Source organism: Gastrolobium bilobum, unplaced genomic scaffold, assembly GCF_033153095.1.
Source record: "Gastrolobium bilobum isolate Gb01-03AN ecotype WA unplaced genomic scaffold, APGP_CSIRO_Gbil_v1 utg3870, whole genome shotgun sequence".
NCBI classification, from domain to species: Eukaryota; Viridiplantae; Streptophyta; class Magnoliopsida; order Fabales; family Fabaceae; genus Gastrolobium; species Gastrolobium bilobum.
Genome location: NW_026895180.1, coordinates 1411854 through 1438067, shown reverse-complemented (window position 1 = coordinate 1438067; position 26214 = coordinate 1411854). Strand labels below are relative to the sequence as shown.

Genomic DNA, 26214 nt, shown 5'->3' with positions numbered 1-26214 from the left:
AGTCGTTTTATATTAGATGCTGTTGCCAATTGAATTAGTTTAGAAATGATTTTCAATAAGAGAATTAGTAATAAATAGGAGACATAGCTGAAAGTTACTGAGGACTGAGGTTATCAATTTTATTACTCTCCATTTTGCACACTTGTTATCTCAGAAATATTTTAAGAAAAAAATTAATTAGATTCCACTCCTCTACCCACTTGCAGCTCTAAATGCCCGTGATCTTGACAAGTTTCTTAAGTCAATAGGAAGGGATCCCTCTTATGTTGATTTCGAGGTGAGTAAAATTATTGGCATCTCCTTTCCTTTTCTTATTTGATGACATATTTATTCATTATTAGTAATCATATGTTTTCTTTATCCCTTTGCAGGCCAATCCTACAGTGGGGAAAGATCAACCCCCTGATCTAGTTGCACTAGTTCCATCTGGTTCAATAGTTTTGCCTGAAAACCATGTTTCTGTGGATAATAAGTCCAAGACAATTTCAGGTCAAAATTCAGTTAAATGTGATATTCTATCTTCATTCATTGTACCATCTTCATGCATGAAAACAACGTTTACTTTTTGGTAATTACCGGCCACTACCCGCATTTGATAACAATGTCCTAGGGTATCTTTTTTTTTTGCAAATCCTATTTTCAGCTCCTTACCCATTCCCCTAATAGAGATAGTTTTCTTTCGAAAAACCCATATGGAAATCTAAAGCTCCATCTGAGATCAAATCTTTTGTTTGGACTGTTGTTCTTAACACAATCAACACTAAGGACATGTTATTGAAGCGCAGACCTCTGACTGGTTTATCTACCGACATGTGTGTATGTGCAGTTATAGTTCGGAAACTGGTGCTTATCTATTTTTGCACTGTTCTGCAACTACTCGTTTGGGATTTTTGAAGAATATTGGGTCTTTCCTAAGGCCTTGCATAAATTTCTCTTAACTAATTTCAGAGGTTTTGGCTTTCAGAAAGAGGCTGAAATTTTGTGGCATTGTTCTGACTTCTGTCTTTGCAGTTCTTTGGTGTTCTGCTCATGGTGTACTTAGAGGTGTATCTTTTTCAGACAAGCAAGGATATTGGCATGCTTTGTTACGTTTTCCAATCTCCTAGGTTCCAGTTTTGATTTCTTTGTTTTGTTTTCTTGAGAGGGTGTCTTCCTAGCCTCTTTCTTTGTACCTTTTTCTTCTTTCTTTATAGATCTCTTTTTCTATTTTTTTAATCTTCTACGTACATTGAAGCACTGGTTCAAGCTTATAAAGTGCTTCAAAATTTCTTCACTTGACAATGTAAATTTCTTTCTCTAGGCAATCAATTTTTTTATTTGCACTCTGATTACCTGACGTCAGACACATTTTGAATGTTATGCCTTCTGTTTGAGCTTTGATGGCATGCTTTGTTACGTTTTCCAATCTCCTAGGTACTAGTTTTGATCTCTGTTTTGTTTTCCTAAGACTTCTTCCTTCATAAATCTCTTTTTCTATAATTTCTTTTTCTTAATCTGAAGCATTAGTTCAAGCTTATAAAGTTCTTCAAAATTTCTTCATTGGACAATGTAAATTTCATTCTTTAAGCAATCAATTTTTTTGTTCACACTCTGATTGCATGATGATGGGCTTATAATAAATAATCCAAGCCCATTAGTATTTTAATTAGTATTTTAGAATTAGTATATATAGAAGTTTAGGGTGATGTTTCTATTATTCATGTATTCAGAATTGGTTGGTGGGAATTTGAGAGACCTCTAGGGAACTCTTGAGCCTAGGTGTTTGGTTTGAGGGAGTTGAGGCTTTCTTGGGGTTTATTTTCTGCATATTAGTGTATGTAAAAGAGGCATGGCCTCCATTATCTCTATAATTTCAATGTTATTTTTCTGGTTCCATCACATGACATCTGGAAAGTTTGAATGTTATGCCTTTTGTTTGAGCTTTGATGCAATTCCTTTCCTTTTTTTACAAACAAGAAGACGAAAGGTATTGCCTAATGGTAAAATATTGTTGCAAATAAAGAATGTATAATGTTGTAATTATTATTGATATGTTTTTTCTTTTATTAGACATATTATGATAGGACATAGGAAATAGTGTGAAGGTTATATGTTTTATTTACTCCTGATTTGTTTCCCTATAATTAGTTCTTTAATTAGGAAAGCGATTATTCTCATTTGGCCATACACTATACATGATTATTCAAGCAACAATATACAGATTGACTTATATTTCAACTATTATTATGCATTGCAAAGATCGAATTGATTATACTTTTAAAGTTGATGGCACGGTCTTTTATTTTCTGTTTCTCGTGTTTATAGATTAATTTTTTCTATTTTCTCCTTTTGTTGTTTATATTTCTTTTCTCTCCATTAGTATTTCTTTTCTTATCACAAAATCATCACTACACGAGGATTACATTAAAACTGAACTTGATACCACTGGAACTTTGGAGTCTAGGACCTACAATTTTACCTGCACTCTCTGCACCTGACACAATTCGCAAAATTGTACAGTCATGTTGATGCACCAATATTTTATGTTAAAAGTAGTTTATAATCAAAATGCTACCAATAGAGCTTTTGGTTTTTTTTGTATAATAATTAAGCAAAACCAAACGTGCTATAAATCTCCAATGTTTGTGGCTTAAAGATGTTAGTGCTTAGAAACAGTGTGAATGTCTTGCTAACATGTCAATCTTTCTGATGCAGCAAAAGTTGTTAGTGAGAAAAATACAAAGTGGAAACCAGTCAACAATACTCATTCATCAAGATCCTTTGCAGATGTTGACCTATTTGTTGAAGAAATATTGCATAAAACATCAGAGTTATTGCTTTCAGAGGTAAAGAAAACTGTAGGTTTTCTTTCTATTTCAAACTACTTCTATACTTTCTGCATCAAGCTGAAAAATCTTGATCACACAGATCAATGAAGACACTATACAGAAACATGGGGAGCATCTGGGCACTAGAGTGTCAGAGAATCTACGGAAAGCTCTCAGCTCAGATATGAAAAACCTTTCTGTAAGTATCTGATGATGCCATTCATCTTTTTCCCCCTTTGTTGATAAGCCTTTATCATGTGAAAAACTGTGGTTCTGATAACTAGATGATCTTACTGCAGATGATATTTAAGAACAAAGCATACACAGAAGGGTTCCATGCTGGTACTCACTCTCAACGCAGACATTTGTGAAGATCATAATCATTTGAGATTCACTGGCATGATCGTCAAATATGGAGCAAAACTTAAAAGTTCAAATTTTCTTTTATGATCGTAATATGTATTGATTGAACATATATACAGGAAATTTGATTAATGAAATGTCCTTATTCTCTTTGTTGTTTGCGGAATTTATGTTCAATCTTGTCCTATAATGATGTCACATCATTTAGTGAAAGATCTTATTTTAAATCTGAGAAGGATAATGCTATGTCTCCATCTTCATGAGAATCACCTAGCTTGTCACATGCACTATCATAGTCAGCTTCATCTTAGTTATCACCATCACTATTCTCCATAATAACTCTCTGAATCTGGAGGAGATGGAAAAAAAGTTGATTGAGTGTGAATTACAGGTGATTAAGGCTCCAAACTATTGTTACCTCTGCTATAAGAACCACCTTTGACCTTCCCAACCATCCAATTGAACCCTACAAAGAGGACAGGTTTTGTTGTTGTTGACTTCAATTATCGCATTTGATAACAATATAATTTGGTTCTCATACAGGTCTCTCCAGGTTTAAATTGTGATTTTGCTCAAAATGTTGTGGCCATGAACACTACACAGAAACACTGCTGCGTTCTTGGGGAGATTAGTAAAAGGGTTGTTGTAACTCCTGATCTTGATTCAATTGAACTGTAAAAGAAAATATACGGTTATACCCTATCATATAGGGATAGTACAGGTACCTGCGTGGTTTATGTAAATAGGGATATTATGTGAATATGGGTGGACTACAAATGCACTGCTGATGAGCAAGCGCAAATTGGAAACTAGACCTAGCATTTGACATTGACGAAATACTAAGCATGAAGTAGAATATGCCATATTTCTGTTATTGCTTGGTAGGAAGCGTTAGTTTTATGCAAGAAGTAAATCATTGACAAATGTCAGATATTTCAAATTCTTTTGTAGTTTTGAACCATATATTGCATGCAAGCTGCGGACACACAAACTATATCTTTCAAAATCTCTACTTTAATATAACTTGTAGGGAAAATGAAGCCAACCAAAATAAGTTCAATGCATTGTCTGACATAAACTGCACAATCTAACAAATAACATGCAAAGTAGGCCTATCATTCATGCAACATATGATAGCTTAATCATATATTTCTTTGTCTATGAAGAAGACAAAGGACATAAAACAAAGCATCCAAAACTCATCCACCATATGATAGCTTAATCATAAATTTCTTTGTCTAAGAAGAAGCAAAACGACAAAAAACAAAGCATCCATAAGTTTTGCAGTACAAATTAATCTTCCGAGAGTCGAAGAGAATTCTTGTTATGTAGGCAAATTCTGTCATGCCCTAGCTATTGGCACGGTTCACCATGGCAACCAACAGGACCATAATGGTAAGCATTAAACAAGCTTTCAGCTTCTCTTTGAGGTTATCAGAGTCAGAGCCATTTCCACCTCCACCTATCTTCTGATAAGTATGTTGAAACAACTGGTTCACAATCTTGGTAATTTTCTCAATTACTTCCATGAATTTGGCTTTGACAGTAACAAACATCGACCCCACATTTCTTGTAGTAAGGGAGTCACTGTGAGCAGTCCCATCTGGAAGAACATGCACTTCATCTGCACATTTCATGTCCAGATTAGTCAAATTGTGATTCATATGTAGATAATGGAAGTATCGGTGGAAGACATCCAATTTCCATCATAAGTCAGCAATAATAATAATATTAATAATATTTCTATAATATTATCAATACAACACTGAAAATAGAAACGAGCTAAGAAGCTAATGGCAATTATCAGCATGAACATGAATAAGGTAAAAGGAACCAATTCCACCCAACCTTCCCCTACATCCAACCTCCTGAGAGAGATATAGAGTGAAAGATAACTCCAACTTAACTGAGTCACTAAGATACAATCCAAATTTCTCAGGTTTAGTATGAAATACTTAAATGCCAACCTGCAGATATTGACTCCCTAAGTTCCCGTACAACTTCATTGTTCAGAATAGCATCCCAAACAGCTTTGTCAGAAGATAATGATTTGACAATTCTCTGCAGCAAGACCACAATCATTGAATACTTGTAATAATTGAAGTCAGTAAGTTTAATTGTTGATTTTTCTTTTTCTTTTTAATCAATGACAGCATGAAGGCTCTATCATGAACCCAAGACCTCCTCACCCAAAGCCTTCACCGCAAGCCCATTTTATTTCTCATTATAGATATAAGAAAAACTGCAATACATGTAGAAACAACATAGCTATTTTTTTTTTAATACAAAAAACAACATAGCTTTTGAAAGCTTGTTTGAGACATTTTTGTCCATTAAGCAGAACGATGGCATGCATATTAAGTTTAGCATTTTGAAAAAAACATTTACTTTGACAAAATGAACAGAAAATAACATTATAAATGGGTTCATTACTTCATTATGATCAGGGGCTTCTTACATGATCAACTAGAAGTAGGAAAAAACAGAACAATAAAAAGCAGCTTTGTGTTACTAATTTTACTTCTTTTCCCCCTTGCGTGTGTGGTTACAAGAGGCTCTAAGACCTAGCATGTGAATAGGAAAAGATTAGCCATGAGTACTGAATATTGAGACCAACAGATCAAAACCAATAAGTACTTCCCAAGGAAGCTGGTTGTCACTAGTCATAAGGCTCCAAGTTCATGTGCTGATTTTACTTTATTTTATTCTGAAATAAACATAACATCCAAAACTCTCCAGTCCATTATTTTTGTAGGCAGGTTAAATGTTGGTAATAGGTTTAATTACTAAAGTACTGTCATTTAAATTTGGTTCACAATTTTATTTGAAGATTTAAAAAAATTTCATTAAAATAAGAGTCAGAGATCATAAACTGAACCTGAACGGATGGATCAGTCTGCAATAAATGAATCGCATAATAAACTCTATCAGATCCATTAAATTGTAGCACTCTTGAATTATAAGTAAACAAAGATGGTTCTGTCCAGTCTGTCTCTGATACATCCGAAGAAACTTGGTTGACTAAATCAGAAATTCGGACACAATCTAATTCATTTCCAAACACCCTGCACATACACTAACATGCATCACTGATCTCAAATAAAATAGTCAAATGTGCTAGAAAATAATGTTATTTGAATTTAAAAGAATAAAAATTCTTGAAGATAGAACATATTTGAAAAAGACAAACAGAACATTTATCCTGTTTGCTAGACATTCGTATAAGAGTACCTCGGAAATTAAATGTAATGAAATCTTGCAAAATCAAAATTATAAGGGGAAAAAGGGTAAAGAAAGCATTAATTTTGATTTTTGATAGTTAAGCATTAACTTTATACTCAAAACAAGCAACTCAACTACACCATAGGTCTGTATTCAAAGGTTTGATAAGTGAATGTACTTCTTGTCCAAAATAACTATGAATACATCATATCCATGAAAACTATGCTGTCATACTGATAAAACTAACTCAATTAGACCATGAAAAAGGCACAGAAGATTGGGATTTCCACCCCAAGGAAGCATGTACACTTGAAAATAATAACATTGTGAGTACTTCACAGTCACTTTGATAATACTATAACAGTAAAGCTAGGAATAACAAATAAATGGATAAATGATAGAAATTTATTAAGTTTATCTTCACTGGTACTAACTTTCAAAATATAGATCCTCTCTTTTGATCTAAAATTTTTTTGTAATAGATTTCACTATTTTTTAATTTTATATTACATTACAGCCATGTAATCTACTATAGCTTTAAAATTTGCCATATTCTCATGTTCATGTCCCGTGCGGCATCCGTGCTTTCTAGATAATCCCCTCGGCATTACAACTTGCAAGGATTACAAGTGAAACAAATAAACAAGATAATGAAAACAATCGAGTAATTTATATGTCAATAAATTTTTTTAAAACAAATATTCCAATCAGTTGTTTAGAAATGATTGCAAAATAACTAGACAAAGTCTAGGAATGATTATCTGCTTGAAGGAATTAGCTCTGTCAAAAGATAAAATAAAACAATTGCAACCATTCAACTTCTGTTATCTTCATCACCACAACATCACATGATACGAAAAATTAGGCTTTAGTCAGAATCATTATTACCAATACCACCTGAATCACAACAATGACAATCATAATACCAAATTTCTTTAAGATTACAATATTTAAAAAGCACTCCCAAAATTTCACATGCATTGTTAACACATTATCATAACAAAGCAAAATTTAATAATAATAATAATAAAAACAGAAACTTTAGACTCAAATTAGAGAATAAGGTTGCTTACTGTTGTAGGGTAGAGACAGCATCTTCAACCTCATTCTCAGAAGGAACAGAAACCCAGTCAGAAATTGATAACCCAGACAAGGGATTGTTATCAGTAGAAGAAGACAATGAAGAAGAGTTTAATGATATGGGTGAGAGGGTATGCCTAGAAGAAACAATGGAGGATGAGAAAGGGTTTTGTTTCCCACTGTCACAGCCTCTGCCACCAACACCAACATCAACCCTTGTCCTTGTCCTTGTCATAGTTCTACCAGCAACAGTAAGCGTGCCTCGTCCACGCCCCATGCCTCCTCTGCCACGAAACATTATCGTACTATGTCTATGCTAACCTCTCTGTTCTGCTAGAACTAGAACTGCAAGTGAAAGTGAAAAACAACACTGGTTGGTTTTATCATCCACACATTCGGGTTCATGAATTCGAAAAGACAAGATTATTGAGATTATGCTATGATCAAGGAGATATCAGATATTCTCCATAAATGCAAAATTAAAGTGCTTTGAAGTGCTGTTATTTTGGACCGGTGCAAACGTTCAATTTTTAATTATTATTTTTTGTAATAAAACAAGAGAAATGTTATTATAACCTTTTTTTTTATAATTTCTTACAATTATATTTTCATTGTTTTTGTCAATCAATAATTATTATTTATTATAATTTAATAATTAATTAATAAATTTAATTTTCAAAAATAATAATCGTTGATCGACGAAAATAAATGGTTAAGATATGATTATAAGAGATAGTAAATGAAAATAAGATGTAAATATAACCTTTCTGATAAAGTAATACTTTTTGTGTTTTAAAATATTTATTACTTTGTTCATAAAAATATCATCATTTTAGGAAAACAATATTTTAATTTATATTTTGTTTTAAAATTTTTTAATTTTTTATTATTATCACTTTTTAAGAGACTCTCCGAAATTATATTTGTTGCACTTACAGTTAGTTTATTACACGTGACTCAACTATTGATTCAGGAAGCTGGAGACAACTAGAATCATGGTCCAATAAATATGGCTCAATTATTAAAAGAATAATGAATTTTGAATATAACAAATTACGATCAAATTAAAGTTCAAATAAAGTAGGAGATATGATTGTGATTTGTTTGGTAAGAAAAGGAAAGCAACAAATTCAAGATAATTTGTTATCTAAGATTTGGGACTGATTTTGAATGATTTAACTGTAATTATTTATATATTTTTAAAAAGTAATTACCTTTATATTTATTTTAGGACAAATCTTATTTTTAGGATTTTAGATTTTGAATTTTGAATACTATATCAATTTGTAGTTAGTCTATAAAGAGTGCTCATGGATTCTAATGCACGGATGCACGGACACGCTCTTTGAAGAAGAAATGTGTGTCGGACAACGCCATCATGTTTTGACACACGGTCCATGCTCCGACACGTTTCCGGCATACAGTTCTGACACGTTTTTGACATGCAGTCAACGTTTTCAGACACTTTTTTATCCAAAATCTATTTATTTTTATCTTTTTAACTAAATATGAAAAATTAATTTATAAATCAAAATATTTTCTGTTATGAAATTTGACCTGAAAAAATAATAAGGCATGAGAAAAAAATTTCTTTATATTTATGTTATGAAATTTGAATATTTGATTGATATATGACTTATTATGAGCTGCTATATGTATTAAATTTAAACTATATTATATATATTAAAAATATTATTTAATATCTAAACGTGTCCTAACGTATCGAAATCTAACTTTTTTTAGAATTAACGTGTCAGGGTGTTTTGTAATGTCGTGTATCGTGTCATGTGTCAGTGTCGGTGCAACATAGCTTATGGAGTTAAATTTTATTATTTTGTTAATAGAAATTGAGAACCAAAGGGTTACTTTTATGCAGTGTTGTAAAACCCGGTCGGGTCGACCCGAGACTCGGTGAACCGATCATCAGACCGATTCGGGTCAAGCATTGAACCGGTCATGCATTGACTCGGTCAAACCCGGACAAAACTGGCCAAACCCGATGACCCGGTCGGGTCATGCATTTTAAAAAAAAAACAAAATTGTTTCATCTTGTCAGAAAAAAAATGTAGAACTCATTTTAAATTTTTTTTGTAATTTTATTTGCTAGTATACTCTTATACAATGACCCCAAATTTCAGCTTCCAGTATTGAAGTAATTTGCTGAATAATAAATTAAGAGAATGTGACATATGTCATTTTAATGTAGTTGAATTGAAAACTATGAGTTCAATGTTTATTGAGAAATATATTTATGGAGATTCTGAGTTGTAATTTAAATTGACATAATAATAGCGTGCACTTTTATTTATTTATGCTTCATGTTTTTGAGCATATTTAGTGAACCTTGTTTAATTCATTTTAGATATTGAGCATATAATTGAATTTATATGTTCATATTTATATATTTATATATATCCGGTCAATCGGTCCAACAAGTGACCCATCGATCCGACCAGTAACCCAGTGACCCAGTACCCCGATCGGACCCGGGTCGGGTTTAATAACACTACTTTTTTGTGAAATCCCAACTTTCTGTCTAGCCATATTTTTTATGCACTTTCGGAATTATTTGGCCTAAAATAAATATAATAGTAATTAACTTCTAAAACAAATAAATAATTATAATTAAATCATTCACGTCAAAATCTTAAAACTCAAATCGTGTCAAATGTGTTTTTTTTTTTTTTTTATCAAACAAATCACAATCATACTACTTCATTTGGACTTGAATTTAATCGTAATTTATTATATTTCAAATTATTTTTTATAACAGTTAAGTCATTTATTGGGTCACAATTCTGGGTGACTTCAGACTTCCTGAATCATTAGGCCATATGCAATCAGCCATGTGCATCAATATTAATGTTCAGATAAATCATAAATCATTATTTTTTATTTATATTTTTTAAATTTTAATTTAATAAAAAGTAATTGATGAAATAAGAAAAAAGAAAATTATTTCTAAAAAAAAGCTCAATACTCGAAAGCATTATATTACCAATCCTTTTATAGTTTTTTTTTTAATTTAAACTTATAAAATTACAAGGTATAAAACATTTTGTTTGAACAAATTGACCAACTCACAAAATTAGAAAAATTATACTCTTATAATCAATGAGTGTGTTTGAATAAATATGTTTTCAACTAATATATAATGTGTTATATTTTTTTTACTTCCTTAATTTTTAATTTTGTTATGGCAGATGTGCGAGAGGCTTGTAAATTATTATTGTTCAGAAGGAATTTTTTTATTTTTTTTAGTAAACTGATCAGAAGGAATTTGTGGTATAAGATTTGTATATAATTATGTATAAAATAACAAATAGTGGTGACGTGGATCCGTTTAGTCAACAAACTTTATATTCAGTTTTTTTTTTTTGGTGTAAATTTTCAAAAAAAATGCATAGCCTCCAATTTATGATTATGAAGTATGAACCCCAAAAATGCGATACTTTCCCTCATGGCACTCCTCACTCTCCCTCGATTTTCTTCCCATTTTCTCTCACTTTCTTCTCATTTTCCCTTACTTTCTTCCTTCCCAAACACGCGCTCCTTCTCTCCAACTCGCCGCTATTGCTCAATGACGGCAACTGATACGGCCATTCTGTGGTTCAAGCACGACCTCCGAACTGATGATCATCCAGGACTCCTCGCAGCCTCCAAATTTCGATCACTGATTCCTATTTACGTCTTCGATCACCGTATTCTCTCCCGTAAGTAATAAATTTAACGTTCTGCAAGTTGTGTTTTGTGAAGTGAAGCTCGGAATCGAATCTTATGACGGTGATTGGGGTTGCAGGTTTTTCTGATGAAATGCTAGAACTAGTTCTGTTCGCTGTGCAAGATTTGAGGAAGTCGTTGCGGGATCGTGGTTCTGATCTAATGATCAGGTTCGGTAATGCAGAGAATGTCATACAGCAACTTGCAACTGAGGTTTGTTGCTTTTTTAGTTAGTTAGCACTTAGCTTGCTTGAATTGATAGATACTGTTACATTACAATACAATGCATTCATGCATGAGGATGAGGAGATCTTCTTCAAACAACTCATGCCATTCCTTTTCTTGAATAAATTCATCACCCAGAATGGAACAGGTCAATGCCACTTGTGTATTTGCGGAGCAAGAGGTGGAGTATGAACTACGCTTCATCATGGATGTTGTCAACCAGCATTTGAAATCAGTGGTGGTTTCTCAAGGGACTCCAAGGATTGAACTATGGCACACTCCCTTTTATGATGTAAAGGTGTGTAGGCCATTAGTAATTAATTAGTTTGGCTTGGTTAGTTGATTATGCAAATATGTTGAACTCATTTCTCGATGGTGATTGTTTTGAGTAATTCCATCATGTTGGATTGTATCGTTAACATTATCACTGTCACTATCACATAGGTTCTGCAAAATCTTCCTGCGTCATATGATGACTTTAAGAAACTTCGACTCCCAGTAACTACACCACTTCAGCAGCTGTCAACATTACCTGGTGCAGCAATGGAACTGGACTGGGGTGAGTTCTGTGGTGGATGGCTTTTTCTCTTATTGTTTCTGTCTTCTTCTTTTTTTAAGATTATGTTATAGATTATTTTTTTTCTAATCAATTTAATTTTCTACACTTTAAAGAGGGAGAACCTAGAGCAATGGTAAAGTTGTTCCTTTGTGACTGAATTTGTCATGGATTCTAATTTGAGAAATAGCCTTTTTGCAAATATGGAAGGATAAGGTTGCGTATAAAATCTCTAGTCGGGATTTAACTAGGAATTTTTTTTTAATTTAATTTTCTGAACTTCAAAATGTTTCCAAAAGTCATGTCATAATTGTTCATTGCATTAGGTGTGCTTCCCGTATACGATGATATAGAAGAATTTATGACCAACAACCAACGGAAATTGGGAGACAATTGGAATTTAATCAAGGAAACATCAGCTGAAACCTTATTATGCAGAGAAATATTGAAGTCTAGCGAGAGCAGTGAAAGAAGTTATAGCTTTAGACAAATGCAGTCAAGGGAACCAAATGTGACACGAAATGCTGTAGGAGGTGGAACAAGCAATGTACTGAATGCGTTGGCTGCATATTTGAGATATTTGGAGGGAACTGCTCGTGATGACTGGAAAGAGTATGTACTATGTAGTGACAACCCACTTTTTGAAATTTTGTTTGTTTGTTTTTTTGGTAAATATCTTGAACATTCTAGAGACTGAAAGTAATGTTTTATAGTTGGCTTCTCATTATTACCTTCATTTTCTCTTTCTAGTTTGTAAATTCCCCCTCCCCCCCCCCCCCCCCCCCCCTCCTTCTTTTATTATATTCTATTCCTCTGTATCATAAGAAGGGCAGAATCTACTAAGTATTGTGCATTGCCTGTCTTTACCTCAAGTGCTGCAGTGTTTGCAATTCACATTTTGGTCTTTTCCAAATGGTTAATTCATTTAACACAAACAATGTGTTCTTTTCTGGTTATTCTCATTTAATCTTTGTTTCATTTGCTAAGCTTCTAAAATGTTGCTATTGAGTTCATTAAATAAAAACATTTACATGTCATGACATATTCCTTCACCTCTAAATTGTGCAGGATACATGAAACAATGCGTTCTTCTGAAAGTCGGAATGGAGTATCATTTATTGGACTATTCGGTAGTGCCCTATCTCTTGGCATTATATCTAGAAGAAGAGTACACTATGAAGCTATCAAATATGAGAAAGAAAGGAATGCAGGATTCTTATCTCCCTTTGGATATTCAGCTGCCACAATTGCAGCAGCAGTTGACGCTGTGTCCTCAAAGGAGGTGCTAGTTATAAAATAACACTTATGCTGCATTAGAGTACAAATTGTTATGTGCCTTGTTGATTTGGTTATGTCTTATCTGTTATACTGTTATACCAGGGTACTAGTCTTGACCTTTTTCTGTTTCTTTTTCTTTTTTTAAGCAAATGATTTAATTATATAATTTTTTTGGTGTCATAGTGGTATTGGCTTTTGGCTTTGAGAAATCAGGTAACTAATGACGGAATACACTCAAGGCGGATATGGAGATGGAATGGTTTCCTTATTGAGGTATTCAATTGATTGGCTCATAGTCAATGTTTGATTTCCTATTAATTCCAATTTTCAAGTGCGCACTCAATTTTCTTTTCTCAGTGAAATGAGTTAAGAACCTGAAACACTTAGTCCAGCTTAAGTATATATTTATAAAATTTACCGCTAATTTCTTGTTTAAATTGCTTTTCTCAGTATACAGTTGCTGGTGATGATGGTCCAGCTGTTCTTCTTGTTCATGGTTTTGGCGCTTTCTGGGAGCATTACCGTGACAACATACACAGTTTAGCTGGAGCTGGAAATCGTGTTTGGGCTATTACAATGTTAGGATTTGGCAAATCAGAAAAGCCAAATATTGTATATACTGAGCTCTTGTGGGTTGAACTATTGAGAGATTTTATTGTTGATGTTGTGGGTGAACCAGTACACCTTGTTGGCAACTCAATTGGTGGTATGAACACAAATTGAGTACCTTGTCACCAAAAATCTGTGTCCTTTCCATTCACACACATGCACTGTAACTTGGCTCCTGTATATAATTTTTTAACCAGTTTATTCTTGCTCCTGTTGATGAGTTGATCATATTTAATAGTTACTTTTTCCTAATTCAGGTTATTTTGTTGCTATTGTTGCTCGTATTTGGAGTGTTTTGATCAAATCCATTGTCTTGATCAACAGTGCTGGCAATATCATCCCACGATATACATCCATACCTTTGTCTAGAGTAAGTATAGCTTAGAACAAATGAAGTTCATACCATAACACTTGGAAGGCACGACATAGTTTTTTCTATTGGCACGACATAATTTGCTTTTTCTTGCCATTGTTAAATTTCTCCTCCTTTATATGTGGTGGTACCTACTTCGTAGAACTGTTCAAATGTGTCCATTACACTCCTTTTTTTCCCGTAATAAAGTATAATATGTTTATCTACCTCAAATCCTACAGATTTTGTAATCTCCAAACATTTCTTGCTATAATTTGACTTTGTTTATAGCTTTAGTATGAGTACAACTTAATTAGATCGTTCTCTCTGAAATTTACTTTTCTGTTTACTTATAAACATCCAGGATAGACAAACTTCAGGGGCTTCTTGGTTGGGTTCTCGCGTTCTTTTATTCTACTTGAGACTAACAATTCAAGATATAGTTAAGAAATGTTATCCAACTGTAAGTGTAATTTTTTGTCGCAAATTATCACATCTCATATATTTGTTTAATTGTTTTACGTTGGTGTTGATGGTGCCTGATTCTGTGGCATTTTGTTTTGCAGAGGATTGAAAGAGCAGATGATTGGCTCATAAATGAAATGCTAAGAGCAGTATCCCTACATCTAGAATTTGAATTATTTGTATTGCATCAGGTTTTGCATTCTGATATGCATATATCATCCTTTTTGACATCCTTTACATATGTGAAAGTCATATGATCCTGGTGTGCTCGTGGTCTTGGAAAGCATCTTTAGCTTTAATCTTTCCATACCTCTTAACTTTCTTCTTGAAGATATCAAGGAAAAGGTTCTAATTATTCAGGTATAGCTTCATATGTTGTTATTGTTTTCTTCAGATGTGGACAAAATAAGTTGGAACAATATGTATGATAATTACTTTCTGGTATAGCTTCATATGTTGCTATTGGTTTCTTTATTGTCAGGGGATGAAAGATCCAATTTCTGACTCCAATTCCAAGGTGGCTACGCTGAAAGAACATTGTGATGGAGTTATAATTAAAGAATTAGATGCTGGTAACTACAGTTTTATGTATTTGTACTTTTATTTTTGACAAGGCTCATTAGGCTTGTTGCAAACTTGGCCATTTTTTTCCTTGACATTGCAGGCCATTGTCCGCACGATGAGGTGCCAGAACAAGTGAATATTATCATTTGTGAGTGGATACTGGGGGTGGAAAGTAACATTTTGGCAGGTTGCTCAGTGTAAATATATATTGGTAGTAGCAACTGTACATAAATATTCCAGCATGGTAAATTGTACAGTGACTATTAATACACCAGAACTATGTCTGTTGGCAGTTTATTGATAACTGGATCCGGCATTCAAAGTTAACACAACAGTTCACAAAACTATATTGTATTATTCCTTAACACTTAAAAATGCGCTGTATTGTTAATGAATAGGACGTATTTTCAATTCTCTAAATAAGCACTGGAGGAGTGTTATGTTGTTTTGCTCTGGACTGTAACAAATTTGTTCATTCATGATATGAATTCTTATTGACCTCAACTCAGAAAAAAATGTGGTTTTTGTAAAACATTAATTTCCAAAAAATAAAAATGAAAAAAAAAAAATTACAAGTCATCAATTTGGGATTTATCAATGGAAGATCATCCAAAAAATGAATGAGACCTTTTTATTTAGGTTGTTCAATTTTTATTTTTTTTGGTAATAGGTTGTTCAATTTTATTAGTTAAGTCAATATTCATTCAATTATTGTTTTTTTTATATAATAATGACATTGAAGTTACAACCTTAACCAAATTATTCATGTCCCTTATCATTCCTAATGACTTTCAAATTTTTGTTTTAACTTTTATGCAAACACTTCTCTTAAAATTTAATAAAACGAGAAAAGAAAATTAAAAATTAACCTATAATTCTCTCAAAGTCCATCATTCAATTTTAAAATAATTTCAAAATCTTTTCAATTTTTTAGATAAAAATAAATAAATTATCATTTAATCTTTCATTTCCTTTCCCTTTTTTTTTTTTTTACTTCAATTTATTCTCGTTAGTTTCTAAAATAAAATAAAATAAATTATTGCTCTTCAGTCCTCGCAACGGGGTAGAGTGTAATTTAGTAATTTTGACAAGTTTAGAAGAATACAGTGCAAGTGAAAATTTGTAATCTCGCCGGAATTCAGCGGAAACCCACCATCCGGTGAACGCATCCTCAGGAAGCAACGACATCGTTTGGGCAACAAGTAGCTAGGTATTTGACTCTGTTACTTACCTTTAATATCTAGCGTTTCTCTCTGAAGCTGGAACCGGCAACCTGCTGCAATACCAAGCCGCATCGGAAACGTAACGTACCAGGTACGCTTACATTTCCCAAACTCATGTATTCTTTTCTGATTAATCAATCATCGAAGAAACTAACAGAGTCGCGTCTTCGTTTTTTTTTTTTTTTTTTTTTTTGCAGTTTCTAATACATAACATAAAAGGCCCAAACATCATTTCCAGTTGCAATGTCGAATGATAAAGACCCTACCAATCTGTCACGAACCTTCAAATACCTATTAGGTTAGGTTATAATTTTCAGCTGTTTTAGCACAGTGGTAACAGTAAACTTTACATTTTAGCTGTTTTGGACATGAATGAAGTTTATTTGCTTTCTTGAATGAAGAGTTTCTGAAGAGTTACAATTTTTATATTCTGCAATGCGAGTTAGCTTATTTGGTACCTTACTTTTCATTTTTATTTATTTATTTACTTTTTTTTTTTTTTTTGGATTTCATGACTCCAGCTACTCAATTTTTGTCAAGAGGAATTCCATTTATATTCAATACATGGATTGTGAGGCATCTTACACAAGAGGACTATGCGGTAACTGTTTTTCTAGAATCTGATTTATTTTATTGCTGTTTCCATCTTCTGTGTGCATAATTGTATGCTGATTTTACGCGGCTTAAAACTTGAAAGATGTGTTTTCAACTTACTTTTCCATTTAACTTGGATTAGATGGCATCAGTAATCGGTTACATTTTTGTCACTAACCCTCTTACTGACATCTTTTTTATGAAGTTCAGGGTTTTTTTGTTGAACTTTTCAAATGATCACATGCTTTATCTCTATATTTCTTTATTTGGGAGTCATTTTTGGTATATTTATGTGTTTGGTTGTCATTCTGAGTTGCATCATAAACTTTTGTGATAAAAATTGATTTACACTTATGATAACTTTCTTTGATTCAGCTGTACGCAGTGCAGTTTCATCTGTTTGTCACATGTGTTTTATTTCTTAGCCGGGAGGGCTTCCGACGAGCATGCATGCGGATGGATATGAAATGGTGATCCCTCGTGCTTGCTAATTCTCTTAGGTTTCCTTGCTCGACTCCTCATTAATGATTGGACTTCTTCCATGCTTGATGATGAGGGATTTGTTAGTTCTTTCCATTCCCTTTGATTATGCTTGTGGGATCTATGTTTGTGAGCTACTTATTTACAGCATGCCTCAAAAGAATTGTTTTATGATGCTTTGGATAAATTGTTACTGGCCAGGGAAAGAGGATGTACTGAAATTATATAAAAGGATCTGTTTTCACTTTGGTTGAAAGGCTAGTGAATGACGAATTGAATCTCTCAATCCTTGGTTATATCTATAATTCTTTGATTGTTAAAAATATGTATTCCAAAAATATTATAGTTCAGATGTTGTGAATTATGATTTTATATCTTTCATTATTTTTTTATTTTTTTAATTCAACTTTCCTACACTTTTGAGCGAGCTTCTTTATAATATGTTTTTCCATTTTATAGTGATGACACTTCAATGGAAAAAGACGTTGTGAAGCTAATGAAAGTAGTATGGATGAGTCTCCCACTTGGAATATTCATTACAATTGTAGCATGCCTTTTTGTCTTCTGGTGGCAAGGAATAAGTTATTCTAGTCCACATGGGCAAGCTATTTTGATCAATGGTAATCTAATGAAACTTTTTGTCATCTATATACCTTTTTTTTCTTCTTTTATGGGTAATAAATTGTATTTTCCATAATCTTATTTCCCTTCAAATTGCATGAAAACAAGCACCCTGGAATAACTCTTCAAGCTATCACATGATGTAATTTTTGAAAAAAATTTATCAACGAAGTTCACTTGTTATGCCAGGTTTTGCATGCATATTGGAGCTCTTGGCTGAGCCTTTGTATATTCTTTCACAGAATTTAGTCTTGCTTGAATTACGACTGATGGTTGAGACAGTAGCTACTCTTTCACGGTGCTTGACATTGTACTTCCTAATTGTCAAGCAAACTGGAATGGTAAGAGCTTAGTTGGACTTTGCCATATATTTTGGGTTTTAGTATCCTTATCATTAAGCCGACAGTCAGTCCTTTTTCTGTTATTCATGTAATTATGTAATATCCTAATGACAAGTTGGTTCTTGGACTAATTTCTATTTTGCTAGTTACTGTTGTCTCAGCAAAATACTTTTGATTTTCTTTTTTTACCCTACCAATCGTTCAAACAAATTCAAAAAGCGAGACCATCAGACCAAGTATTATATTCTTCATTTGTTATATTCTTGATGAACTGAAGGCTGCTCAGATTAATCAGACATGCAATGCAATGATCAACAGAAATCACAAAAAGTTAGAGAAAATAGGGGAAATCAGAAAACAACTAAAATAAGAATATAAATCAAATTTGGAAATAAATGTTTTCTGCATTTCTCATTTTAGGAATATTGAACGTTCACACTTGTAATCTTTGCGCTGATGATATAATCTGTGGGATAAAAAAAATCCTGTTGAAAAACCTTTAAAAAAGAGTTTTTTAATATAACAGTTGTTGAAAACCAAGAATGTAGCCCTTCATCTCTCTTTAATTGTCAAATCTTGGCAGTTTAATGGGCAAGCAAAAGATACAAAGGAACTTTTAAGTGCTGCCCTCTTGTATCATTGACAGTATGTAGTAGTGTTGCTTTTTTAAAGCAATTTATTTCATTAGAAACTTGACACACTATTTTACAAGTTTATATTAGTTTGTTTCTTTTCCTGTCCTGCATCTGATAAGAACTAATTTGTACAAATTGCATTGAATGTTTATGCACTTATAATCTATAGTCTAGATAATAGAGTTTGATGGGCTGTGTAATGATTCTATCATGAACTGACTCTCCCAAAAGCTTAAGCTGTTAGGTGGAGGCCCAAAAATGGTAGTTTTATATTTCTAACAAATGTCTCCATTTAAATGCAACTGAGTCAGAGTTGAATGACCATTTCCAGGAAAAATCAATCATATTTGCATTGTCGCAGTCTGCATATGGAGCCTGCTTATTTCTTGGTTATTGGGGCTATCTGGTTCTTTTCCGCAAATTTAGACGTTCTTACCTTTTCCCATTCAGGTATAGTTATTTTGTTTTTATTGTAAATATGTCTATGTCGTTGGTCCTATTTTATCATTTTCTCTTCCAGAAGAAGATAAAGGTAATTAAAATAATTCTGACTGTTCATGAATCTAGAACTAGGCAGCAGGAGCTCAAGGAAAGGATTTGTATCTTAGGAATTTAATAGGCTATGCTCTAGTTAAATTTCTGGGGATTACTTTTCTGCTCTGAGCAGTTCTGCTCTAAGCAGTGATCTTGCAACCTTACATAGAAATATGAAAGGCTAGATATTCTCAGGTCATTGCAGAGGGATGGTATTTGCTAGATTCTACTCCTTGTAATCTTCATTGATCATAGTGAATTTCTCTGTTTCGCCTGTGGGATGTAAGCCTGTAGTCTACTGCAGGTTGAACCACATTAAATCCCATGTCTATTTCTCTTGTCCATATTCTCTGTTTTGCACCTGGTTACCACATTATCTCTATTCTGTTATGGCTGAGATACTGCTATTAATAACAGATCTTGTCTTCTCTTAGTGAATACATGGTATATTTAATACGCTTTGCAAGTAAAAGTGGAAAAACATTAACAAACCTTATTGTATTTGATGTCTGCTTATTTATATTATCAGTGTGCAATTTATAAGTAACAAATTTTTGCAGAAAAGATAAAGTTATTGATTTTGACCAGCAGCTGTCCAAGATGTGTATGCTGTTTACCTTTCAATCCTTTAGAAAGTTGGTCCTTCAGGAAGGAGAAAAGATGGTGCTTGTGTGGTTGGATACACCTTTTAATCAAGCTACATACGGCCTTGTGGACAAATTAGGTCGGTATTTGGCTCGGATGATTTGAGCCAGAAAGCATAATTAATATTTTCTAAAAAGTTTTCTAATTGCGTTAAGAGTCTTTCTTATCTTTATTGAGAAGCATGATAAAATTACCACCTTTCAGGTAGCTTAGTGGTGAGACTAGTCTTTTTACCTTTTGAAGAAAGTTCATATGCAGCATTTGCAAGGTCTGCTTCAGGTTCTATTTCTCTCTTGTTTATTTGATGTTTGGACCAGAAAACCTGTTTCAATTTTATTTTTTTTATTATTATTATTTGTTTCTATTCTACTGTTGCTTTTCCTTTTATTTGTTCATTCATATAGAAAATTGCTTTTGATGTGCCAATTCTTCATGTGCCTCCTATTTATCATTTCTTTTCCTTCATTTACCTGGGGTATTTGTATTAGGTTTAACTGGGTATCAGTCCTCTCAATTTTTTTTGTCTTATAAATTATAATGATTTAAGAAATTGATCATCCAATGTCAAAGTTTATTTATGAAACAGTAATAAATAAACTTTATATTACATCACGGGGAAATGTAGCTATTTCAATATGTATGACGTTCTTTTAGATCACATGTGAAGGGGTCTTGGTCATGATTTCATGACTATGTTAAGAATAGTTTATCTAGACATTTTTTTAACTTCATGTTCTAGTTATAAATACTGAATTCCTTTCATATTTAATCATAAAGTTTACTGTTTTGGTTAGGCGCGTAGCCACAGTGAAATTGTTTTTAATTTCACAAACTGAAACATGTTTTGGTCATTCCTGACAGGACAATACCCAGGAAAAAGCAAGAAATTAGGAAACTGCTTGACAGAGTCCCTGAAGTTAGTTTTGTTGATTGGTATGTCTTTTCGTTTAATTTCATATTTTGTCCTGGATACATGTTCCGTAGTTTTCATATTATTCAGTCACAAGAAGCTATTTCTGGTCCTTATTTGAAGAAAGAAGCATATTTTCCTGTATTTTAGTTTGACTAGGATATTGCCCGTTTGGATGTGCTTTTGAAAAAAAGAACTTTTTATGAGTTACTTTTTCTAGAAGAACTTTTTTAAAAGCTAAAAATATTTTGAGTTTGGATATAATATTCGGAAAGCACTTTTAAGTAAAAATATCATTTGGATGTTAAAATAAAAAAGCACTTTTATGTATAAAATATCATAACGCCTTCCATTTCTTTCTTCTTCAATTACCTTTTCTTCCAGCTTCCACAACAGAGACACTTTCTCTCTCTCTTTCTCTGAGTCATATTATATTAATATTATTAACTATTAACCATTGAATAAATAAACTGAAACAAATGGTTCTGAAATGAAGTATGAGACTCTTCGATTCTCTCACTGCAAATTGCATCTGAATCAAACACTATAATAACCTCATTCAAACATCGGCAATTCATTCTCTGTTCTTTTTCTATCGAAAGTATGATTTTTCTGTTCTTTGATTCCATCTGAACACGGTTTGAACTGTTTGAGATTGATTTGTAAAATGGAGGCTCAGCAGAGAAAGAGGAGGATTGGGGTCGTTATCACCGTCGCAAACGCCGCGCTTCGGCGACAAGCAGGCGCAAGAGCTGCTATCCGTTTTTGGCTTCTCCTTCTCCTTCTCCCAGAAGTTAAAAATCTTAGCTTTTGAAAAAAACAAAATTTTGACTTTTTCATTAGCTTTTGCTTTTTTTAAAAGTCACCATCCAAATAGTTAAAAAATCCTAAAAGCACTTATATTTAAAAAAAAAAAGCAGTTTTTGGAATGGTAGAAGCCCATCCAAACAGCCTCTCAATGGTTCTACAAAGATTGCTAAAGTCACATAACTTCAAAAAAAAATGTTGATGTTAAGTCTTCCTCAGAGTAGTTGACTTAAGTTGTATCTAGACAATGTAAATCACTGTATAACCATATGAGATTCTACCTTGCCTAATATTGGGTTTGCTTTTAAATGCTGTATTGAACTATCCTTTTCTCTTCTGTAGAAATAAGCAAAACTTAAACCTATGTATTTCTCTTTTATTCTGCATATGATTTTCTTGCCAAAAAAGAAAGAAAAACCTAACTATTTATTACACTATGACCCCTATGTAAAATGAATTGGAAAAAAATTATATAATTGTAAAGAACCTTGGGATACACCATCCCAAAAGCTAGCTCAAAAAGGGTGGGAGTGTCCAAGGCCTTATAAACTCCATATTAGTTGCTTTTCAACCAATGTGGGACTATATATCTCAACACGCCCCCTCACGCAAGAGCCCTCTTAGCTTGAAGCGTGGATTATGCAACAGACCCAATCTTTGGTTTACCTTTTTTGTGCTTCCACTTTAAAGTGGGGGGCGGTGAGGATCAAACCTCAAGTTCTAATACCATGTAAAGAACTGGGACTATATATCTCAACAATAACTATGTGAGAGAAGTTTTTCTTTAGCTAGACATCAGTTACTTAGGGTCAGTACTACATAGCTACATGCCATAGGGAAGAGCCTTTTTATGATAAACTGAAGAAAATGTGATCTGCCTGGTGAAAGACATCTGTAGACATATAATTTGATAGAAACGGTAGTATTAGATGATCTCTAAATGAGGATGCTATCCAAGGCATTGATAATCCTTCTGAGATCATAAAATTATCAGCATGAAATCCTTAGCCCAATCTGTGGTTTTAATTTATATGTAGATTTTAGAAGATCTAGTTGGTGCAAATTTGTTTTTGGATAATTAGTAATTTTTCTCTTAGTAGTGATATCTAAACAAATTTTCTGGTCTCAAGTCACAATTATGCATGCCTTCATGGCTCTATCCAAGTTTAGCAGGCCAGCCTACCTAAACTTGTCTCTGTTAAACTCAAATTTAGCCACTCATGCAGTTCTGAAAAGTTGTGGAAGTAGCTTTATTTTTTTTCAACATGTGAATAGATTTGGACATGTTGTGCCTTAAATTGTGTATTCTAGTGTTCCTTTTGTGGTATCATATCCAGCTATGTGCTTTGTAGGCCTTGTTTTTATGGCATTTGGTCCAAGCTATTCTTATTCGCTCATTAGATTGCTGTATGGCAAGAAATGGAGTGATGGAGAAGCCTCAACTGCCCTCCGCTATTATTGCTTTTATGTCATTGTTTTGGCTATGAATGGTAATTCCCCTTGTCTCTTGTTGCTCAATTTTTTATTGCCGAAATACTTTTAGTGTTTACAGCTTATGACCATAACATCTCGTTTATTATTCTGCACTCAACCACTCACACTTATATTGGATGCATTGATTTTTGGGGCTCTATTTTCTAGATTTAGTAGGAATTAGTAAATGAAATGTCAGTTTTATTAGATTTTCATGACTCATTATAGATAATTAAGTAACACCACAAGACTAGCTATCAAAATGTGAGAATTTTAAGCTTGCTCAATATATTATTAGCTACAACCAAATGAGTAGGAGGGCTGTACAGATAAATTTGGATATGGCTGGACTCTGGAGTAAGTTGAGAAACCTACGTATATTGTTCACTTGAAGGAAGATCGTTACTGCTTAGTCGTTCTGTAGGACACAAGATATTGGATTACGAGTAAAAATTACTTCAATGGAACAGTCATGGAAAACATGGGGGATTTTGACATGATGGGTGGACGTATATGGAGAGATAATGAGAAGGATATAATAGTAGGAAATGCAATTTGGTTATAACTTTAGGTAAATTTGAATGGCAAATAAGAATTTGAGCATAAAAATTGGGAGAAACTTTCAAATGTGTGACTTCCTAAAATTTTGACGGACAACTGAAAACCCATGATCCAATTTAATCCATTTAGCACACGATTTTGGTATTCTAAGTCAAATTGTTCAACTATTAGCATTTTTGCTTGAATGCCTAATAAATATTGATGCATTAGCAAAGTTTGCCAAGGGCCCCATTAGAGTCTTTGACTGAAATAGTTTTAATCCAACACCCATTATGCATTTACTTATTTCCGTAGTTTGTAAGTAGCTTGCTATCCTCGTGGATCAAGTTTTTCATCCTTATAATTATAATATTTCTCTCCTTGCTTCAGGAACCTCTGAAGCCTTTATGCATGCAGTTGCAACAGAGAGCCAACTCAAGCGTTCAAATGATTCGCTACTTCTATTCTCTTTGATCTATATAATTTTGAATGTCCTACTAATAAGGTTAGCTGGGGCAGTTGGCTTGATTATAGCAAATTCACTTAGTATCCTTTCTACCTTCTGATTGCCTGCATAGCAATCTCTTAAAGTTGTTTATTTCATGCTATTTCACAATTTTTTCTTATGGAAAGCCGTATGGATGCTCAAACACTTTCGGTTATAATTTTTAAATTTAACCTATTCTTCAAGGGAAGGTTAAAGGAAAATTAAGATCTAAATGTAAGAGAGATTATGAGGGGAGATATTTAAAGAAAGCGAGGCTCTTGATCAACAAAAATAAATAAAAATATATTGAAAGAGAGAATAAAAAAAATGAAATATTCAATCTCATTTGCGTTATTGTGTGTTTTACTACCATATTTATTATTCTAAAGATATTTATCCTTTTCTCTTTTTCAATTTCTTGCATCTAAATGCGGCATAAGTATTGATCTCCTAGGAATTTTATATGTTCCCTATTATTAGCTCAACCTTAAATTTCCCATTTTTGATTTGCATCCTTTGTGGAAAAGATAAAGTTTTGTTCACTTGACTCGACTAAAGATATGTCCTTGAGGATTTTATACTCTGCTATATTCATAAAGAATTACTTCCAGGTATGGCTATTGGCTTTGGATTAGCTGACTGTAATTAAATGCTAATTCTGACACTGGATTTCATTTTTATTTTTATTTTTGTTCACAGGGGTCTTCCTCATTTTCTTTCCATAGCTGCTTGCCTTCGGGATGGATTATTCTGTTACTTTCAGGTGTAATCACTCTCATTTCTGAGAACATATTTTTGGACCAAGATAATTTCTGGCCAACGTTTATGATCCATTTCTCTGTTGGGCTGGCTTGCTTCTTTGTGTCATCATATGTGATGTATATTCTTGATTCTTCTTCTTTTTTTAAATTTCTTTTTTTGACTATTAAGATCTTCTGTTGAATACAGTTGTTTATTCTTGCTTCCTTTGTTTTATAATTGTCTTTTAGCTATTGCCGGGAAAAACCCTTCATCAAAAGAATTATTCGCTTTCGTGATCACTCGGATTGAAGACTTCTGCAATTTAACTGTGAGGTGAGTTTTGTTTCTTTGAAGCAGCTAATTTCTTAAAAATTTATCTTTGAATATGATAAATAGCAATTTTTGTGCAGTTAGGGGATGATGATGATTTGACGTTTAGTTTTCTATAGGTCATATTATGTCCTAAGCAACAGAACAGTGGCCGACGTAAACTCACTGTTATAAATTTTGGTATATGTATAAGGGTTTTATAAAAGTTATGTTATAGGAAAAGTGGTCGTGTTATGTTATAGAGATTCATTTTGCGTGCTGTAGTTTTTTTTTTTTTTTCTTCAAAACATGCGGACCCCACAAAATATTGTGTGTGTAGGAAATTTTTTGTGGTCATGTTAATTGTTAAATGATGAATGCAAACCCCTATGTATAATACTACTTTCAGCCATGTCTTTCTGTAAATTAAACGTCTGACATAGAAAATACAAAATGACAATGCATTCTTTGTGGTTTCTGCGGTGTCTATTTATTTAATTTTTTGGTGTAAGTTAAGCTCTGGATACGATGTGCCGGATACATAACAAATTTGGACGTGACGAGTATAAGGATAGAAAAATAGCGTTGTCTGAGCATTTTTACTGAAATCCTTATTTTTTTAAATTTAGAAAA

General features: G+C 33.0%; 4 protein-coding genes across 7 annotated transcripts; 3 read left to right on the top strand and 1 right to left on the bottom strand.

Annotated features, from left to right (window-relative positions):
• Positions 1-181: 181 nt before the first annotated feature.
• On the top strand, positions 182-3333 carry LOC133297862 (uncharacterized; the record flags this gene model as incomplete). The annotated part of the gene is made up of 5 exons (XM_061497088.1): positions 182-277; positions 372-489; positions 2695-2825; positions 2908-3006; positions 3107-3333. Coding segments are annotated over 5 exons (516 nt in total), but the record flags the coding sequence as incomplete, so codon positions are not given.
• A 1015-nt stretch (positions 3334-4348) lies between these two features.
• LOC133298592 (uncharacterized) lies at positions 4349-7924 on the bottom strand. The gene is made up of 4 exons (XM_061497926.1): positions 7466-7924; positions 6049-6235; positions 5138-5231; positions 4349-4794 (listed from the first exon to the last, which is right to left on the bottom strand). Exons 1-4 carry the CDS (start codon positions 7768-7770, stop codon positions 4520-4522), a joined length of 861 nt encoding a protein of 286 aa, XP_061353910.1. The 5' UTR covers positions 7771-7924; the 3' UTR covers positions 4349-4519.
• Positions 7925-10928: 3004 nt separating this feature from the next.
• On the top strand, positions 10929-15638 carry LOC133298086 (uncharacterized). Of its 2 annotated transcripts, none has more exons than XM_061497324.1 (14): positions 10929-11185; positions 11272-11405; positions 11566-11715; positions 11862-11976; positions 12300-12585; positions 13042-13255; positions 13435-13524; positions 13702-13957; positions 14118-14230; positions 14577-14675; positions 14779-14826; positions 14927-15037; positions 15159-15249; positions 15342-15638. In XM_061497324.1, exons 1-14 carry the CDS (start codon positions 10933-10935, stop codon positions 15440-15442), a joined length of 2061 nt encoding a protein of 686 aa, XP_061353308.1. In that variant the 5' UTR covers positions 10929-10932; the 3' UTR covers positions 15443-15638. The 2 variants fall into 2 exon arrangements, with proteins under 2 accessions (XP_061353308.1, XP_061353310.1); XM_061497326.1 differs by having other exon boundaries at positions 11556-11715.
• A 690-nt stretch (positions 15639-16328) lies between these two features.
• On the top strand, positions 16329-25986 carry LOC133298116 (uncharacterized). Of its 3 annotated transcripts, none has more exons than XM_061497359.1 (16): positions 16329-16555; positions 16662-16762; positions 16986-17065; positions 17434-17528; positions 17998-18158; positions 18349-18500; positions 19467-19585; positions 20230-20393; positions 20519-20593; positions 21176-21247; positions 23384-23521; positions 24435-24590; positions 25090-25142; positions 25231-25409; positions 25521-25605; positions 25722-25986. In XM_061497359.1, the coding sequence occupies exons 2-15, from the start codon at positions 16708-16710 to the stop codon at positions 25579-25581; spliced, it is 1560 nt and encodes a 519-aa protein (XP_061353343.1). In that variant the 5' UTR covers positions 16329-16555; positions 16662-16707; the 3' UTR covers positions 25582-25605; positions 25722-25986. The 3 variants fall into 3 exon arrangements, with proteins under 3 accessions (XP_061353343.1, XP_061353336.1, XP_061353352.1); XM_061497352.1 differs by having other exon boundaries at positions 25683-25986; XM_061497368.1 differs by having other exon boundaries at positions 25669-25986.
• Positions 25987-26214: the final 228 nt, after the last annotated feature.

Excerpts from the sequence above, each read along its gene's own strand:
- LOC133298116 (XM_061497359.1), top strand. The coding sequence starts at position 16,708 with ATGTCGAATGATAAAGACCCTACCAATCTGTCACGAACCTTCAAATAC. Across the intron at positions 19,586-20,229 it reads TCTTACCTTTTCCCATTCAG|AAAAGATAAAGTTATTGATT; the intron begins GTATAGTTATTT and ends AAATTTTTGCAG. Across the intron at positions 21,248-23,383 it reads GAAGTTAGTTTTGTTGATTG|GCCTTGTTTTTATGGCATTT; the intron begins GTATGTCTTTTC and ends TGTGCTTTGTAG.
- LOC133298592 (XM_061497926.1), bottom strand. The coding sequence starts at position 7,770 with ATGTTTCGTGGCAGAGGAGGCATGGGGCGTGGACGAGGCACGCTTACT. Across the intron at positions 6,236-7,465 it reads GCTGTCTCTACCCTACAACA|GGTGTTTGGAAATGAATTAG; the intron begins GTAAGCAACCTT and ends GTGTATGTGCAG. Across the intron at positions 5,232-6,048 it reads AGACTGATCCATCCGTTCAG|AGAATTGTCAAATCATTATC; the intron begins GTTCAGTTTATG and ends GTCTTGCTGCAG.
- LOC133298086 (XM_061497324.1), top strand. The coding sequence starts at position 10,933 with ATGGCACTCCTCACTCTCCCTCGATTTTCTTCCCATTTTCTCTCACTT. Across the intron at positions 12,586-13,041 it reads GCTCGTGATGACTGGAAAGA|GATACATGAAACAATGCGTT; the intron begins GTATGTACTATG and ends TAAATTGTGCAG. Across the intron at positions 13,256-13,434 it reads ACGCTGTGTCCTCAAAGGAG|TGGTATTGGCTTTTGGCTTT; the intron begins GTGCTAGTTATA and ends TTGGTGTCATAG.